The 19,792-nt window shown below is 34.1% G+C and overlaps 1 protein-coding gene across 2 annotated transcripts; it reads left to right on the top strand.

Moving 5' to 3' along the window:
• The first annotated feature begins 2,562 nt into the window (after positions 1 to 2,562).
• On the top strand, positions 2,563 to 18,319 carry LOC143066634 (uncharacterized). Of its 2 annotated transcripts, XM_076239495.1 has the most exons (6): positions 2,566 to 2,686; positions 3,708 to 3,862; positions 4,938 to 5,441; positions 10,425 to 10,510; positions 11,348 to 11,529; positions 18,152 to 18,319. In XM_076239495.1, exons 2-6 carry the CDS (start codon positions 3,745 to 3,747, stop codon positions 18,240 to 18,242), a joined length of 981 nt encoding a protein of 326 aa, XP_076095610.1. In that variant the 5' UTR covers positions 2,566 to 2,686; positions 3,708 to 3,744; the 3' UTR covers positions 18,243 to 18,319. The 2 variants fall into 2 exon arrangements, with proteins under 2 accessions (XP_076095616.1, XP_076095610.1); XM_076239501.1 differs by lacking the exon at positions 3,708 to 3,862 and having other exon boundaries at positions 2,563 to 2,686.
• The last annotated feature ends 1,473 nt before the right edge of the window (positions 18,320 to 19,792 follow it).

The raw sequence follows: 19,792 nt of genomic DNA on the forward strand, positions 1-19,792 counted from the left end.
GATAGTTGTCTATGTTGTTGGTGGGGTTCTTGATGCTCAGTTGTTAGTTGTCTATGTTGTTGGTGGGGTTCTTGATGCTCAGTTGTTAGTTGTCTATGTTTTGGTGGAGTTCTTGATGCTCAGTTGTTAGTTGTCTATGTTGTTGGTGGGGTTCTTGATGCTCAATTGTTAGTTGTCTATGTTTTGGTGGAGTTCTTGATGCTCAGTTGTTAGTTGTCTATGTTGTTGGTGGAGTTCTTGATGCTCAGTTGTTAGTTGTCTATGTTGTTGGTGGAGTTCTTGATGCTCAGTTGATAGTTGTCTATGTTGTTGGTGGGGTTCTTGATGCTCAGTTGTTAGTTGTCTATGTTGTTGGTGGAGTTCTTGATGCTCAGTTGTTAGTTGTCTATGTTTTGGTGGAGTTCTTGATGCTCAGTTGTTAGTTGTCTATGTTGTGTTTTGTATACTTTTGTTTGTTTTTTTGTCCTTTTTTGGCAAAGGCGTTGTTATTTAAAAAAAATGATGTGGTATCATTTTCAATGAGACAACTCTTTAAAAGAGTTCAAAGGACATAGTAATTAACAGCTATAAGTCTCCGTACGGCCTTCAACAATGATCACAGTACTCACCGCATTGTCAGCTACAAAAGGCCCCGAAATCACAAATGCAAAACAATTCAAACGAGAAAACTATCGGAATAATTAATGTTCAAAAAAATGAACGAAAACCAATTATGAAATACAGCTACAAACGAAAACCACTGAACATTACAGGCTCTTGACTTGGGGAGAGGCACATTTATTCAGAATGTTGCTGGGTCCAACATGTTAGCGGTCCTAACCTGGGACAATGGTGCAACAGTACAACATAAGAATGAACTATAAAAATCAGTTGAAAAATGCTCAACGCATCAGATGGTTACAAATAGAAATACGTTTTTAACAAAAACAAAGAGTGGACATGACCGGGTACTTGTACCTCCCAATCATTTATTTTATTTTCGACTTCTGATTTTACCTGAACAAGGATTTCCAAAGGTTTTCTTTAAAAATGAAAAAAATACCGCCAAGCTTAGCGCTACTACAATTTTTAGTCGACGAAGTAAAGAAATATTTGTTTTCCAATCATAAGGGGAACATCGATGCTTTAAAGTCAAACAAGATTATTGATCTTTTTTGTTACATTTTACCAAAACATAACTTTATTTTAGAATATCCGGATAAGTGAAATCCAATTTGGATTAGTTTTGTGCTCAATAGAATTTTAACAACTTTTTAAATACCTATTCCTCTTTAGTGGCAATTTTTTGTCGAATTTGATGAGGTTCATATCTGAAGTATGTGCAAAAAAAGCAAGAAAAAGATAGTTGCATATCAATCAGACTTCGATCAGAGGCGACATGTGACAGTCTACAACATTTTATATATGTTGAAAAGATTGTGGAAGGAGGCGGAGTTAAAGAGTGAAAAGTGGAATTTTTTTCTGTTAACTTTGAATATGAATTGTGGTACATGTACATCCCTCTTTGATTAATCTTCCTCTGAGCATATACGTGAAGGAAAGGAAAGTAAAAAATCTTTCCTCAGTAACCCTTTAAGTTGAGGTTTGTCATGAACCGATTTAATAGTACTTCGAACAGTCAGGACTAAATTTGATGGAGATGTGAGTTAAACGTTAACAAGAAAGCTATCAAACGACAAAAACAACATACAAACATATACATGTAGAGGGCAGCATAGTCTTCTACAATAGACTGGTGTCTACATATAAACAATCAAAGTTATGCCGTTAAAACGTTAAACTCTTAATAACGTAACAAATTTTGAGAAAGTCGGAATACTAGTATGACAAAAAAGTTAATGATTTATAAATTTCAAACCTTGACACATGCCGAGTTGCTTGTTCAATAACTATAACTTATTTGAAAATGTTTATATTGTTAAAAAAAACTTGGATATTTACTTATATGTTGAACCTTTTGATATTTTAATTATATATAATTTTAGCTGGTGTTTTGTGACTTGGGGGTTAATTACTTAACAGTAGAGGTGATATGTTATTGACATATGTTGAACTTCCTAATTTACGAATATGTATATTACAACTTTGTAAATATGATAATTTGGTAATTTTTTTATATTATGGTGCATATACATTAAAGTTTACATAATGTTCCAAAAATATGTTAAGGAACACTGTTCGGGACACGTTTGACCTTGTTGTATGCAAAAGTTAGCACCTTATTTTTTGTAGATACAGCAAATATGAAATTATGGACTTTGATTGGTTAATTGTCATTAATTGCTTATCTTATGCGTGATCTTTTCATATTGAACAAGCTAAGATTTGATAATATTCACTAATAATTTATGTTTTCACAAATTGGATTAAAAAGGGATTGTAAACAATTAGGCCTATTGTCCATAGCAAACATATTACAGTAACGTTAGTATATATAATCAATAATTTAGATCAAAAGTATCAATAAATAAAATAATGTAAATAAATAAGTGTTTAAAAAAAGATTAAAACGTTTTGTTTAGGTAATTATGTAACAAGGCATTTCATTGGTAAAACGAAGTAAAACCTGTAATCGTTTATATGCAAATCGGCAACTATAATTTTAAGTTGGACTATTTGACAGTTGCCATGAGATTTCAGATTCGATAAAATTTTAGTTATTTTAGGAATTCTTCGCTCTTACCAGGTAATTCTTATTCGTTATTTTTAAAACATAACCATTATAACAGAAAACACATTTCAAAGTCATATTTTGAAATTGAGTGTTATATTAGTATACAACTTTTCATCTAAACTCAGAAAGTGTCAGTGATGAAAATATACAGTACTCATTCAAATCCGTTTACGTTTCTTGTTTCATAAATTAGTAATCTGAATTTACATGAAATTAAAATAGGTTATTTCGAGATATATCATTTATTTTATTTTCTCTCGACACAAGTTATTTCCCTCCACGGGACGTCGGGAAATAGTCAGTGTCTCGAGTAAAATAAAATAGATATATTCATCATGTACCATTTCATTAGTGCCAATCAAATAGTAAGTTTCATTTGATTTCATCATGACATTGGTATTAAGAGTTACAGTAAAGAAATATGCAGTACCATATATATACGCATACAAATTATGCAAATTTTTTTTTTATATTTTTACGAAGTTACTTGTTTAGCACAACCGACCATAGTATAAAAATATATAAGTCGCTATCTGTACATCAACTGCATACTAAAATAACTACAGATTTTTATGATGCGGACAAGAACAGAGATATAGAGAATCACAAATCATTATTATATATACTTTTTAACTCATGCATTTATGTTTTATTGTTTTATTTTTCTTTAAATAATTTGTGTGCATTAAAATGAACGTGCAATTACATTTTTGTAAATGTGAGTTGCCATGAAATTCGAAATCGAAAAAGATATATTAATTTAAAAACTCTTTTAGATTTTTTTACCAGCCAAGCTAATTTTGAAGTCCATACGACATAGGCAAGACACAAGACACAAGACAAGACAAGACAAGACAAGACAATTTTATTCTTTAAAATCTCTGAAAGTCAAATGTGACAAATGTATGAGAAGATAGTAAAATTCTGGAATTACAATAACTACACAAATTTAAGATTTGTAATACACTTGAAACAACGTATTACTAACAATTCTGTCTCTGATTCTTTATACTTTCATATTTGTTTGTTACAGATATGTTTAAACTAGAAAGAAACTCCACATAAAGACGATGACCGAAACAGATGCTCGGGATCGCGTTTGCGAAGGAAAAAATAAATTAGGAGGCATAACTAGAACGTTCAACGTCAGTTTCCCGACACGTGATATTATAGAAACTAATTCTAAAAGTAAGTTTTCATTATAATTATTGTACAATCTAGGATAAAAGATCAATATAGGAGAAGACAGCAATAAGTCGAAAATCCTCCAAAAAAACGGCGAAATCGGGGACTAGAATTAACTATTTGATGTTTTCTAAGCACGAAAAAAATATTGGAAAACAGTTAATTGTTTCCCCAAGTTGCACCGATTGTGAGTGATATAACTTCTTTAGATGCTCTTATCTGAACGTCGGTATTACAAACAAGTTGATTTCTTTAAAATAAAATAAAATCAAAGCTATACGTGAACCTAACACCGCTGACTGGTCATCAAAAGATTGTTGCTGAATTTTTGTATCCATTTGAATTGAAATAATTGAATGTATATGGAAGAAAATAATGATGAAGTTAATTACCTTTATTAAAACGGCCTTATTAAAAATATGTAATAGTGTGTAAATTCTTGCACTAGTCAGTTAAAAGTAATGTTGGATAGTCACGTGTGAATAGAAATGTATATATACAGCTACAGATGCGCATTTCGACAATCAATGTCTCTTCATTGCGATATGGATGCTCAAGGCCAAAATCTTTGAAAATCTTAATAAAATAAACCAAAAAGGACAAAAAGAATAGACAAAGCCGGGCAAGGAATCGGAGCTTAAAAATAGATTAATAATAGCTCATTTATATTTGTTGAAAAGTAACAAGAAATATTATTTTTGATATTTTCGCGATGAAGATAATATCGTGAAAATATTTATATATTAATCAAAAACAAGAATACACGGTGGTGTATGTTGAATAGGAGCAATTATCCCAACAGACATCCTATAGACCTCTACAAGAGGTAGACAATGATTCACTTATAGTATTTTTGTGTTCATATAATACAGAAAAACGCGACAATTATTAAAATTAAAACAAAACAAAACAAAAATGACGCATTTTGAACAGGGAGACGGCAAAAAAAAAATGTCCTGTCCCCAAAATCCTAAGATAACGATAGGGTTTAATTTATATTTGTTAATTTATTTGTTCTTTTTAGTAGTTGATGTAGCGAACAATCTTTTATTAATAGTTTTTATTTCAATTTTGACAGATTTTGAACAAAATGAAGAATTCAAGGAATTGATGAAAAAGATGCAAGAAGTGATCGCGGATTTAAGGAAACAAACAAAAGATCGAAATAAAAACAAAGTTCATATTCATAGTGACGACGACGATAATGATGATGATAACGACGACGACAATGATTATGATGCTGATGATGACCATAATGATGACGACGATGACATTGATAACGACGATGATGATGACGATAGTGATGACGAGGAAGAAGAAGAAGACGACGACGATGATGATGAGGATGACGACGACGATGATGATGAGGGAGATAGTGACGAAGATGATACTGATGATGATGACGACGGTGATGCTGACGATGACGATGACGACGATAATGAAGATCATGATAAGGGACAACATATTCATATGCATTTGCATTTTGACGGTCACAAGTTTAAGCCTCTTACTGCAGGAGGAACATACATGTCTTCCCCTGGATTACTGCGGGAAGGACATATGTGTCTTTTGTGTCAAAAAAGTAAGATTGTTTTTAATATTTTATAAGATATCTAAAACTATCGCTTTCTTCATTTATTGCAATCATTTCATACATCTGAATATTTGTTATATAGTTAACGGCACGATATAACTACACAATGCTGTTTCTAAATCTGTGTATACAACAAACAAGAACTAAGAATCAAACGGAGTAAACCCTCTTCCTGCGAGCGATAAAAAAAAAAAAGCCATAAAAAGTCCGCCTGGAAACTGAAAATATAGCACTCTCTACAAAACGATTTTATAAGTGTATCTGTAAAAGGACATATGCCAAGCGAAATCAATTTAAAAAAAAATTGATTCGAGGAAAAACAGACAAAAACTGAAAACTAAGTGTATTACAAGGGAAAGGATGGCTCCCAGGACAAATATGTCTTATTATATATAAATATTCACTTGTCAGTATTTCCCTCAACGTTCAATGACCCTTTTCTTCATCTGTTTTTTTTTTTTTTAATGCACGCCTGAATTTCACTACGATTTCTCTACCTTTGAGCAATATTATTAAAGTCTTGAACCAAAAACTATGCATGGGTTACGCCCATGAACAAATAAACCCTGTGTATTTTAATTTTCTATTGCTCAGGTAGACTTTCCTTTACAAATCCAGTATTACAATTTGATTTGAATGTTAAAAAAATATTTTTGTAAAGTACATGTACGTTTCATTCTGTTGTCACATGAGAAATATCATAAACTGTTTTTTTCACCAATTGAACTTCAAAAAATATCTACCCTTTAAAATATTCATTATTGTAAATGACCACATTTTGAAGTGAACTAGCGGCTTTATTTCTATAGTACGTAGATTATCTTCGCTTTTCTATAGTAATTCCACGTATTATTATGCGATAATTGCCTAATACAATTGAGCTGGTTCTAAGTAGAAATGTAGTATAAGAAATTTAAAGTGTTGTATTACACATACGATGTGGCCCAATGAAATATAATATGACAAATACTTTTTTACATAACATGTGGCAACGTTGTATTAACAGATTAGACGTTTAATACGACTACAAAGTGAGCAACCTTATTGGATTAAACCCGCGAAAGAGTCCTAAATCAGTTGGTCATTCATTGTATTTTTAAATATTACATAGAGAATTCAACAGAGAACAAAACCAAAAGTACCAGCGGTTGAACTCGATTGTTCTGATATGGTCCGCACTAACTGCTAAAAAATACTATCTTTGTGTGTGGGGGGTTTGTTTGTGTTTTGTTTGTTTGTTTGTTTGCTATCCATGTTCTGATGTTGTGTCATGGAATGCTACCCCTATCTATTATACAGAAGAATTAAGTAATTCTATTCTGAATTTCATAACGAATAAAATGGTAGTATGATATATTACCTCAATGATTGGTAACTGTGTGGCCTTCAACAAGTGACCATATATCAAGAAGTAGTTGAGCTCACGTTTGAAAACGTGTTTTCTTCATAAAATGTGGCCTATTTTGGAAACTTTGACCTTGGTCTTACACAAGATTACTTAGAAATATATGTGACCATATACATATATCAAATATCAAAAAGATGTGGTATGATTGCAAATGAGACAACTCTCGGCCTTAAAAAATGAGCAAATCACATACCGCATAGTCCGCTATAAAAGGCCCTGAAACGTATAATACGAAAAACAAACATACAACACATCAACAAACGACAACCACTGAATTACAGGCTCCTGACTTGGGACATTTACGCACATACATACAGAATGTGGCGGGGTTAAACATGTTAGCCGGATTCCAACCCACGTATTGATTACAATCTGCAGTTACACAGTTTTGGTAGATTTGGATTTAAAAACGGATCGGAATCTTCAATAATGCATACTTTAAAATGGTAGTATGATATATTACCTCAATGATTGGTTTCATTAAATTTGTTGCGCTAAATTCCCTGTCTTGATGTTTTCTACATTGAATTTGTTTGTTTGTTTTTATTGATATTACTTTTACTGTTTAGTCTGTTTTTGGTGATATTTATTTGACTTGACCCTGTGCTTATACATCCTGTCATTGTGTTATTGTTCTATGATACATTTTGTGTTGTAGTCTTTCATTTTTGCTAATGTGCTTTTCCTTTAAGTCTCTTAGTGTTTCTTTGATCCATATGACGTGGCTCTGTACTTATACAACCCGTCGTTGTGTTATTGTGCCATGTAAATTTTGTAGTCTTGTCTTTCATTATTACGAATGTGCTTTGTCTAAATGCATGTTTGTGCTTCTTTGATACATTTTGACTTTGTGATTAAGATAATAACACAATGTTGACTGCTGTACCTATATTTTTGACATTTCGACAGTCAGGAATATGTCAGTTGTTATCCATTCGTTTGCTGTGCTAGAGCTTTTGATTTTGCCATTTGATTAGGGACTTTCCCTTTTGAATTTTCCTCGGAGTGTATTATTTTTGTGACTTACTTATTTCTCTTGTAATTTCACTATACTTTCTTTTCCTATCTGGAATAGCACTCGTACATCGTTAGAAGTTAACCCACATACTGGCCTAATGTGTCTTTTCTCGTAGAAATGAAAGGTGATGATAAGATAGGAGTTGCACTTTATACGCTAAAAAGCTTTAACGAGGATAATGACAGGCTATGTGCATGGTGTGTGCATGGCTTGTTACTCGTCTGTGATGAGAATAATGACAGGCTATGTGCATGGTGTGTGCATGGCTTGTTACTCGTCCATGATGAGGATAATGACAGGCTATGTGCATGGTGTGTGCATGGCTTTTTACTCGTCCGTTATGAGGATAATGACAGGCTATGTGCATGGTGTATGCATGGCTTGTTACTCGTCCGTGATGGTACTTCATGACAGGCTTTGTGCATGGTGTGTGTATGGCTTGTTACTCGTCCGTGATGAGGATAATGTCAGGCTTTGTGCATGGTGTGTGCATGGCTTGTTTCTCGTCCGTGATAAGGATAATGACAGGCTATGTGCATGGTGTGTGCATGGCTTGTTACTCGTCCGTGATGAGGATAATGACAGGCTATGTGCATGGTGTGTGCATGGCTTGTTACTCGTCCGTGATGAGGATAATGACAGGCTATGTGCATGGTGTGTGCATGGCTTGTTACTCGTCCGTGATGGTGCTTCATGACAGGCTATGTGCATGGTGTGTGCATGGCTTGTTACTCGTCCGTGATGAGGATAATGTCAGGTTTTGTGCATGGTGTGTGCATGGCTTGTTACTCGTCCGTGATGAGGATAATGACAGGCTATGTGCATGGTGTGTGCATGGCTTGTTACTCGTCCGTGATGGTGCTTCATGACAGGCTATGTGCATGGTGTGTGCATGGCTTGTTACTCGTCCGTGATGGTGCTTCATGACAGGCTATGTGCATGGTGTGTGCATGGCTTGTTTCTCGTCCGTGATAAGGATAATGACAGGCTATGTGCATGGTGTGTGCATGACTTGTTACTCGTCCGTGATGAGGATAATGACAGGCTATGTGCATGGTGTGTGCATGGCTTTTTACTCGTCCGTGATGAGGATAATGACAGGCTATGTGCATGGTGTGTGCATGGCTTGTTACTCGTCCGTGATGAGGATAATGACAGGCTATGTGCATGGTGTGTGCATGGCTTGTTACTCGTCCGTGATGAGGATAATGACAGGCTATGTGCATGGTGTGTGCATGGCTTGTTACTCGTCCGTGATGAGGATAATGACAGGCTATGTGCATGGTGTGTGCATCGCTTGTTACTCGTCCGTGATGAGGATAATGACAGGCTATGTGCATGGTGTGTGCATGGCTTGTTTCTCGTCCGTGATAAGGATAATGACAGGCTATGTGCATGGTGTGTGCATGGCTTGTTACTTGTCCGTGATGAGGATAATGACAGGCTATGTGCATGGTTTGTGCATGGCTTGTTACTCGTCCGTGATGAGGATAATGACAGGCTATGTGCATGGTGTGTGCATGGCTTGTTACTCGTCCGTGATGGTGCTTCATGACAGGCTATGTGCATGGTGTGTGCATGGCTTGTTACTCGTCCGTGATGAGGATAATGTCAGGTTTTGTGCATGGTGTGTGCATGGCTTGTTACTCGTCCGTGATGGTGCTTCATGACAGGCTTTGTGCATGGTTTGTGTATAGCTTGTTACTCGTCCGTGATGAGGATAATGACAGGCTATGTGCATGGTGTGTGCATGGCTTGTTACTCGTCCGTGATGAGGATAATGACAGGCTATGTGCATGGTGTGTGCATCGCTTGTTACTCGTCCGTGATGAGGATAATGACAGGCTATGTGCATGGTGTGTGCATGGCTTGTTTCTCGTCCGTGATAAGGATAATGACAGGCTATGTGCATGGTGTGTGCATGACTTGTTACTCGTCCGTGATGAGGATAATGACAGGCTATGTGCATGGTGTGTGCATGGCTTGTTACTCGTCCGTGATGAGGATAATGACAGGCTATGTGCATGGTGTGTGCATTGCTTGTTACTCGTCCGTGATGAGGATAATGACAGGCTATGTGCATGGTGTGTGCATGGCTTGTTACTCGTCCGTGATGAGGATAATGACAGGCTATGTGCATGGTGTGTGCATGGCTTGTTACTCGTCCGTGATGGTGCTTCATGACAGGCTATGTGCATGGTGTATGCATGGCTTGTTACTCGTCCGTGATGAGGATAATGACAGGCTATGTGCATGGTGTGTGCATGGCTTGTTACTCGTCCGTGATGGTGCTTTATGACAGGCTATGTGCATGGTGTGTGCATGGTTTGTTACTCGTCCGTGATGGTGCTTCATGACAGGCTATGTGCATGGTGTGTGCATGGCTTGTTACTCGTCCGTGATGGTGCTTCTATAGTAGAAATCTTGTAGAATTCCACAGAATTCCAAATTTGTGTTGATCGTATCATAGATGATGTATACAGTATTTGACTATTTGTGGTATAATGGTTCATCAGAGTCAAAATTAGTTATTATGTACTTTTAGATACTGATGCCCATCGTGAAATTATTCCTCGTCTGAACTTACGTGCTGAACATGGTGTCAGAGGAAATATCCACTTTACGCAAAAGGTATGTTTATTTGTATACCTCAATATCAATATGGATCTTTCTCCCATTATATGTGAACATATGGGGGACGACTAACTGTTTTATGATAATTTTTTCCTTAAATTGCACAAATTGTAAGCTTTGGGTTGCTCTTACATAACCGATAACCAGATAACCTATTACTGAGTTGGCAAGTCGAATTAAAGAAATATCAATGAGCAAGCTCACATACCCACATTCCTAACATAAAAGGCGAACGCTTATATTGACCTAATGCCATAGTTTTTCTTCAGTCTGTTTATTTTAAGATATTTTTTTTCTTCCTGACATTACATATATCCAAGTACGGTGTAACATTTCGTATTTTAGCATCTGGAAACTACTTTCGGCACAAATTTTCTGATTTGGTAATTAAGACCTTGACCTCAGAATCAATAGAGATCTTGCTATCATTATATGTATATACATAAGGAGATGTGATCTAATTGCCAATGAGTCAACTATCCACCAATTTTCAAATGAAGTGGATATCAATAATTATAGGTAACTGTATGGCCTTCAACAAGTGACCATATAGCAATTAGTACTCAGTTGCTGTCGCGTCTGAACATCTCTTTTCTTCATAAAATTTAGACTATTTTGGAAACTTTGACCTTGATCTTAGACGAGGTAACCTAAAATAATAATTGACCATATATACCAAGCATGGTTACAATCAATTACACATTAAGCAAAAATTAGATTAAAATCATTTACACAGTTTGGGGAGAAATTGATTTTAAAACGGTTCAGAATCTACAATGATACATACTCATATTCAAGTTTGATCTTTTATAAGTTACATAAATGTCTATTCAGGGTAATAATCCAGTAGAACTTGAATTGAACATAGATGGTTTTAAGATGAATGCAGCTAGTGCTTCCTTAATTAATGGTTTTTACACGCATACCTTTGGAGATCAGACTGATTTCTGTGATTCCTTGGGTTCTCACTACAATCATCATGGAAAATTACATGGATCTAAAGAATGTGGAATCAGGTAAATAAATAGATTTCTACGAGACTACTTGAAATCTCGCGTGATGTTGTATACTTTTACATTTTGAGGATGTTTGTGTAACGGTTTATTTCTTCCCCTGTGATATATTATTCTAGGGATAATTTGTCACAGTTTTTTTTACCAGATATGGAATTTCACAGGTAATTTTTTCCAGAGGAGTGAAAATCTATCTGTCTTATACGGATATTACGTACCAGTATATATTTTCCATTCAATATTTCACAAAACCTTGTGAAATAGAGTCACATTGACTACTATGGAAGTTACTCACAATCAATATATATACCTGATAATAACTGTTTCAAAAAGGTAGAACAAATTTGCATAATTTATCAATCAAAGGGAGCAATTTATGTTTTAAAGATATCAATTCTCTATTCCTGAATCTATTTCATAGTAAAATTATTTCTTGAATATTCTTTTTTAAATTCATTTATCATCAACTACTACATCTCTGTCCCCAGACCCTTGCTTTTCATAATTTACGTAAATGATATTGCGGAAATACTTTTTTCTCAATGCAGACAATGTTTACAAAAAACTTAGTATTAATAGAGGTCGGTCATCTAAAAAGTATCAACCGTATCATATACGTTGACGTATACGCATCTGCAGATAGACCAAAAAATAGTATGTGATCCCGAGCTTAAGACTTACGTTGTGCTTCATTTTTAGCTCACCTGGCCCAAAGGGCCAAGTGAGCTTTTCCCATCACTTTGCGTCCGTCGTCTGTCGTCGTTAACTTTTACAAAAATCTTCTCCTCTGAAACTACAGGGCCAAATTAAACCAAACTTGGCCACAATCATCATTGGGGTATCTAGTTTTAAAAATGTGTCCGGTGACCCTGCCAACCAACCAAGATGGCTGCCATGGTTAAAAATAGAACATAGGGGTTAAATGCAGTTTTTGGCTTATAACTCAAAAACCAAATCATTTAGAGTAAATCTGACGGGATAAAATTGTTTATCAGGTCAAGATCTATCTGCCCTGAAATTTTCAGATGAATCGGACAACCCGTTGTTGGGTTGCTGCCCCTGAATTGGTAATTTTAAGGAAATTTTGCTGTTTTTGGTTATTATCTTGAATATTATTATAGATAGAGATAAACTGTCAACAGCAATAATGTTCAGCAAAGTAAGATTTACAAATAAGTCAACATGACCGAAATGGTCAGTTGACCCCATTAGGAGTTATTGTCCTTTATAGTCAATGTTTAACCATTTTTCTTAAATCTTAGTTATCTTTTACAAAAATCTTCTCCTCTGAAACTACTGGGCCAAATTAATCCAAAATTGGCCAAAATCATCACTGGGTATCTAGTTTTAAAAATGTGTCCGGTGACCTGGCCATCAAATCAAGATGGCTGCTACGGCTAAAAATAGAACATAGGGGTAAAATGCAGTTTTTGGCTAATAACTCAAAAACTAAAGCATTAAGAGCTAATCTGAATGAGGTAAAAAAATTTATCAGGTCAAGATCTATCTGCCCTGAAATTTTCAGATGAATTGGACAACCCGTCGTTGGGTTGCTGCCCCTGAATCGGTAATTTTAAGGAAATTTTGCTGTTTTTGGTTATTATCTTGAATATTATTATAGATAGAGATAAACTGTAAACAGCAATAATGTTCAGTAAAGTAAGATTTACAAATAAGTCAACATGACCGAAATGGTCAATTGACCCCCCTAAGGAGTTATTGTCCTTTATAGTCAATTTTTAACAATTTTCATAAAATTTGTAAATTTTTATTAACATTTTCCACTGAAACTACTGGGCCAAGTTCATTATAGATAGATATAATTGTAAGCAGCAAGACTGTTTAGTAAAGTAAGATGTACAAACACATCACCATCACCAAAAAACAATTGTGTTATGAATCCATCTGCTTCCTTTGTTTAATATTCACATAGACCAAGGTGAGCAACACAGGCTCTTTAGAGCCTCTAGTTTTTTTTTTTTATCTAATTGGATCCTATTCAAAATAATCAAACACAAACTTTCAATATTTGCAATGAAGGTGTTTTGCAAAAAAAGGGAGCCTATCAACGACTCTTGCGTGCTCTCGAATAGGAGCGAATGTGGGGCAGTAACACGAATTTCGAACAAAATGCTTTTTAAAACACGTTAAAATATTTCAAGATCTTACCTGAATAAACACAAAAAAAATCAAATGTATTATATGGTTCAATTTTGACAAAATATGCAAAAAAAAAAAACAACATTGATTATTAATTATTCACTGTGAATAATTCGACCTCATTGAATCCGTATTCATGTGAACTTCAATTTAACCCCTTAGCTTGAGAGGAATAATACGTGAATTGTATGTGTAAAATTATTTAAAGGAACAGAATGTCAACATCAAAAGTGAAACAAAGCTAAATCATTTGATTGACTGATTCGATCTACAAAATATCATTCTTGGTCCAAGGACACAGTTATCGTCCCTTGGTTTTCGTTGTCTACAGATATCGTCCCTTGGTTTTCGTTGTCTACAGTTATCGTCCCTTGGTTTTCGTTGTCTATATAGTCCCTAGTGTAAACAGTATATAACTTGCATGTTTTATTTGATACACTTTTCCAATTTATTTCTTGATATTAAATGCATGAAATATTAAGTAGGGGAATGTAATTACATGTCAAAAAAATTTGGGTGCTGAATCTTTATGTTAAGTAGTGAATTGGTCCAGTTCTAATAGGTAAATTTTTATCACGTCTGAAGCTGTCAAACTGAATTTTACACCCCCTTAACACAGAGTTGTTAATATTTTGAGTTAGAGCTGGTAGAAATTTCTATGATTTTGATACTATTTGTCTCACTGGTAGTTCACTACACTGGCAAAATCTTTTTGAGAAAGAGCAGGACACAGGTGTAATTTTTTTAATTTGAATTTATTGTCTAAAAGAAATGCACTACGAAATAACTGTGTTCTCGGGCCTCTCATACAGGTAAAAACGATGATAAACATTTATTTTTCATCTATGATATGAAATTAAATAGACCTAGAATAATCCATCATTATTTTTATGTTTATTTATGTTTACATCGCTTATATGGTCATCGGATGATTTTAGGGGTGAACTCGATAAATAATTTGATTGCCGTTTTCACAATATACACGAAACGAAGCTACGTCTTTTTATGCCCGTGCTCTGTTAATTGTTCATTTACGAATCTTAATAGTTTGGATACATGTTTAACATTGTTATAAACAAAATATATGAATTTGATTAAAATCGGTGAACATGAATTTGACAGCTAGTACCCCTTTAAAAGAATGATATTTACTTGAATATTTCAAGATATTATTTTCAATTATAATCTTTGAAATTATTTCCTATTATAATATATTTTTTTTACCAATTAAATAGCTTAACTTCAAATACACTATTATTATTTCATAGTATTTGTAAAGATTAAGTATTGTTTTCTATTCAATAGTTTACCTACCCAGATAGAATTTCACGGCAAATGAAAAAATAGCATAGCGAAATATTTTCCTCCGGATAAAAAAAAACAACAATTACTGTGACAATTTCTCCACCGGATAAAATTTCACCCGGATACAATTTTGCTTACGAGTTCGTGTGCTTGATTTTTAGATATAAGACATTGAACATTTGGCGGGAAATGATTCTCTCTAGATTTTTCTGAAAAAAAATATTTTAACAAGGATTTTATAAGTTCTCAAATATGACTTTTGAAACTATTTGTAATAGAATTACGAAAGAAAAGATAAAAGTCCTTAGTGGGCAAACTATTTAATTGCAATCAGACGGATGGAACCAGATTATTCTGACTACCTGACATAAATTCAAAAAGAAGAGGAGCAAACATCCTTAACTCTTTTTATAAGCACATGATTAAGTTTACAATAACGTAATTGGAATTATCTAACAAAACGTTTACATAATTTGTAAAATAGGAGTGGCAAAGTGCGTTGACGACGAATAAGGAAAAATTCAAATAGAGAAGGAAGATACCAAAGGGATATTTAACTTATAATTCAGTAACAAACTGATAAAGGGATATTTAACTTATAATTCAGTAACAAACTGATATTTAACTTATAATTCAGTAACAAACTGATATTTAACTTATAATTCAGTAACAAGGGATATTTAACTTATAATTCAGTAACAAGGGATATTTAACTTATAATTCAGTAACACGGGATATTTAACTTATAATTCAGTAATAAACTGATATTTAACTTATAATTCAGTAACAAACGGATAAAGCTATGAACAAAAACGACAAAAAAAACCATACAAAAGTATACAAAACACAACATTTAAAATTAAGGACTGAGCAACACGATCCCCACCGAACCGGGGTACAATGTATCACAGGTGCTCCGGAAGGTTAGCAGAACCGTCTCCATACTAGACGACTGTTGCGTTTCTCAAAAAAAATACCGGGCTATTATGTAAAATATATTTCGAAATTCTGAATTTCACATTAAAAAAAAACTAATTTAAAAGACTGAGCGAAGCCGTCCCATCAAAACCTGAGAGTGGTCTTGGTGCTCCTGAAGAGTAAGCAGATGCTGCTCCACAGGTGGCTTCCGTCTTTAAGTTATGTTGTTCTAATGACATTCGTAAATTATGGAAGCATGTTGTAATACACCTTAAAATAACTGGGCTATTGAACATGAATTAAATTGAGTTGTTTCCCTTATACAAGATATATTATACACTTGAGAAAACTATTCTGAATTTGATATTTAAAGAAATGTATGCATTACATGTTAATTTACATGTTGCTCTTAGAAAGTCTTATAACAATAACAGCAACAACAAAATCTGACTTACAAATGATGCATTGATTTGTAACAATACCAGTAATTCTCATAGCACTCAACCAAATGTTTTAAAAATAATTTTAGACACATCGGCGACCCTGGTAACATTTCCTCTGACAAAAAGGGTGATATTACCTTTAAACCGACAGAAAGCAAAACCCACTGAATAAGAGACTCTTTAAAAGGAGTGTCGTGGTACGTTGAATAAGATTTCTTTTAATCGTAGCATAAAGACAAGTAATTAATAAATAAAAAAGTTTCAACAAAAATACCACACTCCAAGGTAAAGCCAAAAAGGGGAAGTAAAAAAAAACAAAAAAGAAACTCGTATATAAACCAACGGAACGAATGGAGTACAACTGTCACATTCCTGACTTAGTATATGAATTATTCCATGCAAATACCGTTCTTATTTTTCAAATGTTGTTAAAGACAAAGAGTGACGAAAGATAACAGAGGGACTTTTAAACTCATAAGGCGATAATAAACTGACAAAGTCATACCCAATACCCTTCCGGAGCACCTGAGATAAACCTCAGTTCTTGTAGGGGTTTGTGTTGTTTAGTCTTTAGTTTTCTAATTTCCACATGATACCAATAACAGTGCAAGCCACTCTTTAAGGTCATGGGGTTGTCTGTCCTTTATCTTTGGTAATGGTGTTTTCAGTTCTCTCTTTATCGACGTGTTGCTGTCTGTCCTTTCTCTTTAGTTATGATGTTATCTGCCCTTTATCTTATATCATGGTGTTTTCTGTTCTTTCTCTTTCGTAATGTTGTATCTTTCATTTTCTTTTCTTTTTTTATTGAAATTATGTTTTTGTTCTCTTGTCTTTGATCATGCTGTTGTCTGTCCTTTCATCTAAGGTGTGATGTTGCCTATCATTTCTCCTAAGTCGTAGTGTTGTCTGTTCTTTGTTTTTAGTTATGGTGTTGTCTTTTCTTTCTCTTTGGTCGTAGTGGTTCGTGTTGTGTCTCATTGATCATCGTGCCGTCTGTCCTTTTTCTTTGTTCATGGTGCTGTCTATCTTTTCTCTTTAGTCCTGGCGTTGTATGTTCTATCTCTTTAGTTTTGTGTTGTCTGTTTTTTTTCTCTTTGGTCAAAGTGTTGTCTGTCTTTCTTTGTTCATAGTTTTACCAGTCCCTTCTGTTTTGTGACGGTGTTGTCTTTTTTTTTTTTTCGTTTTTGTCCTGGTGTTTTTGTTATTTCTATTTGGGGAGTTTAAAACCACAAAAATCATTAGTATATCAGCCATAACTGTATAATGTCACAGTCACATGTAGTGGTTTACATGTTAGTATTTTTATCTCTAACGGTTAGTTTTCTTATTGGCAATAGTATCTTCATAAGGTTAACTTTGCCTGAGTGAATTGAAACAAAAACCATAGCAAAATTCTCCAATTTAGAAGTTGGAATTACAGACAAAATGTACCATATGAATCATGGCAATACCGATGCATTGTCAATTGGGTATTGATAGTTATCAGACAGTAGCATCAACACAGTGGTATCAATATCAGTTTTGTGTGAACATAATTATTGTATGATTACAGTTCGTGAAATTCATCAGTTATACAAAATATCAAAATTATGAAGCCAAAAATATAAAATCACCATTGCTTGAAGCTGTTGCAACCTTAGCTTTAGAACAATACCATATTGTTTTCTTCTTTGCACAACTATATTAGTTTTAGTACGTTAACACTTTATGTATGTATATTTACATGATTACATGTACTAGGTTCTATATTCATGTTTCAACATGGTACTTCTATATGTGTGTGGTTTTTTTTTTTTTAGATTTACCAGAGATCAGAAGATTTTGAAAAAAGCGGAGATGGCTGATGAGTATCTTGCAGTAAAGCCGGTCCTAAAAGTGCTTGCCGTGTAACTAGAAGAGCAGACTCATAACAACTTAAATATATATATTATTATACAAATGTACATAAAATATAAAAAAAAAATTAAGTATTGTGTTAGTTTTGATGCCCCACCTACGATAGTAGAGGGGCATTGTGTTTTCTGGTCTGTGAGTCCGTTCGTTCGTACCTCCGTCTGTCCTTCCGTCCGTTCGTCCCGCTTCAGGTTAAAGTTTTTGGTCAAGGTAGTTTTTGATGAAGTTGAAGTCCGATCAACTTGAAACTTAGTATACATGTTCCCTGTGATATGATCTTTCTAATTAGAGTTTTTACCCCAATTTCACGGTCCACTAAACACAGAAAATGATAGTGTGAGTGGGGCATCCGTTTACTATGGACACATTCTTGTTTAATTACTGTGTTTTCTTTTCCACATCACCAGTAAATCATGTACATGCATTGTAGGACATATACTATGCACATAAAAATGCACATTTTATGTTTAATTCAGTTTACTAATACTAACAATAATAATTGATTAATTGTGTACAAGGCAATCTGTACTAATGTCTTTTACAAACATTTAATATAAACATTAAAGTATGTCGCTGCGTTCGTTAAAGGTCATGATAACCTTGAGGAACGTATCATTTTCATATTCTTTGTGCGTAGCTCAATCAATCTGTTTTAAAATTTTGCCGTGTTGTTATTCACAAATACACTCTTTGCTATTGAATAAACACTGAGAACAGCAATGTAACCACTGTATTTTGGCTGGGACTTTGTCACGTGCGTGTGAAGATCTGGGTCACAAAATGATACACCGTATCCCTTCTTTTTCTTTATCAAGGTTAATTCAAAATTTACAAAGTTTGTCTATTGAGAACTTCTGTTCTTTCAAGTAATTTGGAAATCATACATTTAAAGACAACTGTATGCCACCTTCGTAGTTGGTCTTGGCACGAACCTCAATACCGATATGGTTATGTGAAGGGGTATCAGTTGACGTTTAATCGTCTCATAATTTGGGACATCTTCAAGTTTTAATTGAAATTTATTTGTTCTTGAATTAAATTACTCGATAGACTTGATTACTTAGGAATTTCCATCATAGCCTAATAACCTAGTCTGCTAAACTATTAACTCTCATATTCGTATGGTACATGTATACTATACCTACATGCATAATTATGAATCTTTATATGAAGAAGAAAAATGTGTATTAACCTAAATAAGGTAAGAATATAACACATAAACGGTATGATTATACACATCTGCATAACAGTTATATATTTAATCTAGACAAAAACATTGATATATAATAACATTGTATTTGCAGAACAAAAGCCATTAACATGTAAGATCAAAAGTCACACACCATGTTCAGGTTTTTATTGGTCCACATACCAGGTTCGGGTTTTGATTGGTCCACTCACCAGTTTGGGTTTTTAATGTGTCCACACTCTTTGTCACTCCAGGTTTGGATTTTAATTGGTGCACACACCAGGTTCAGGTTTTATTGGTTCACGAACCCGGTTCAGGTTTTAAAAATTTACACACCAGGTTCAGGTTTCATTGGTTT

Source organism: Mytilus galloprovincialis, chromosome 1 (genome assembly GCF_965363235.1).
Source record: "Mytilus galloprovincialis chromosome 1, xbMytGall1.hap1.1, whole genome shotgun sequence".
NCBI classification, from domain to species: Eukaryota; Metazoa; Mollusca; class Bivalvia; order Mytilida; family Mytilidae; genus Mytilus; species Mytilus galloprovincialis.

What these genes read in the sequence shown, in the direction of transcription:
- LOC143066634 (XM_076239495.1), top strand. Translation starts at nt 3,745, where the DNA reads ATGACCGAAACAGATGCTCGGGATCGCGTTTGCGAAGGAAAAAATAAA. An exon ending in TATAGAAACTAATTCTAAAA is followed by an intron (nt 3,863 to 4,937) that starts GTAAGTTTTCAT and finishes CAATTTTGACAG; the next exon opens with ATTTTGAACAAAATGAAGAA. An exon ending in TCTAAAGAATGTGGAATCAG is followed by an intron (nt 11,530 to 18,151) that starts GTAAATAAATAG and finishes TTTTTTTTTTAG; the next exon opens with ATTTACCAGAGATCAGAAGA.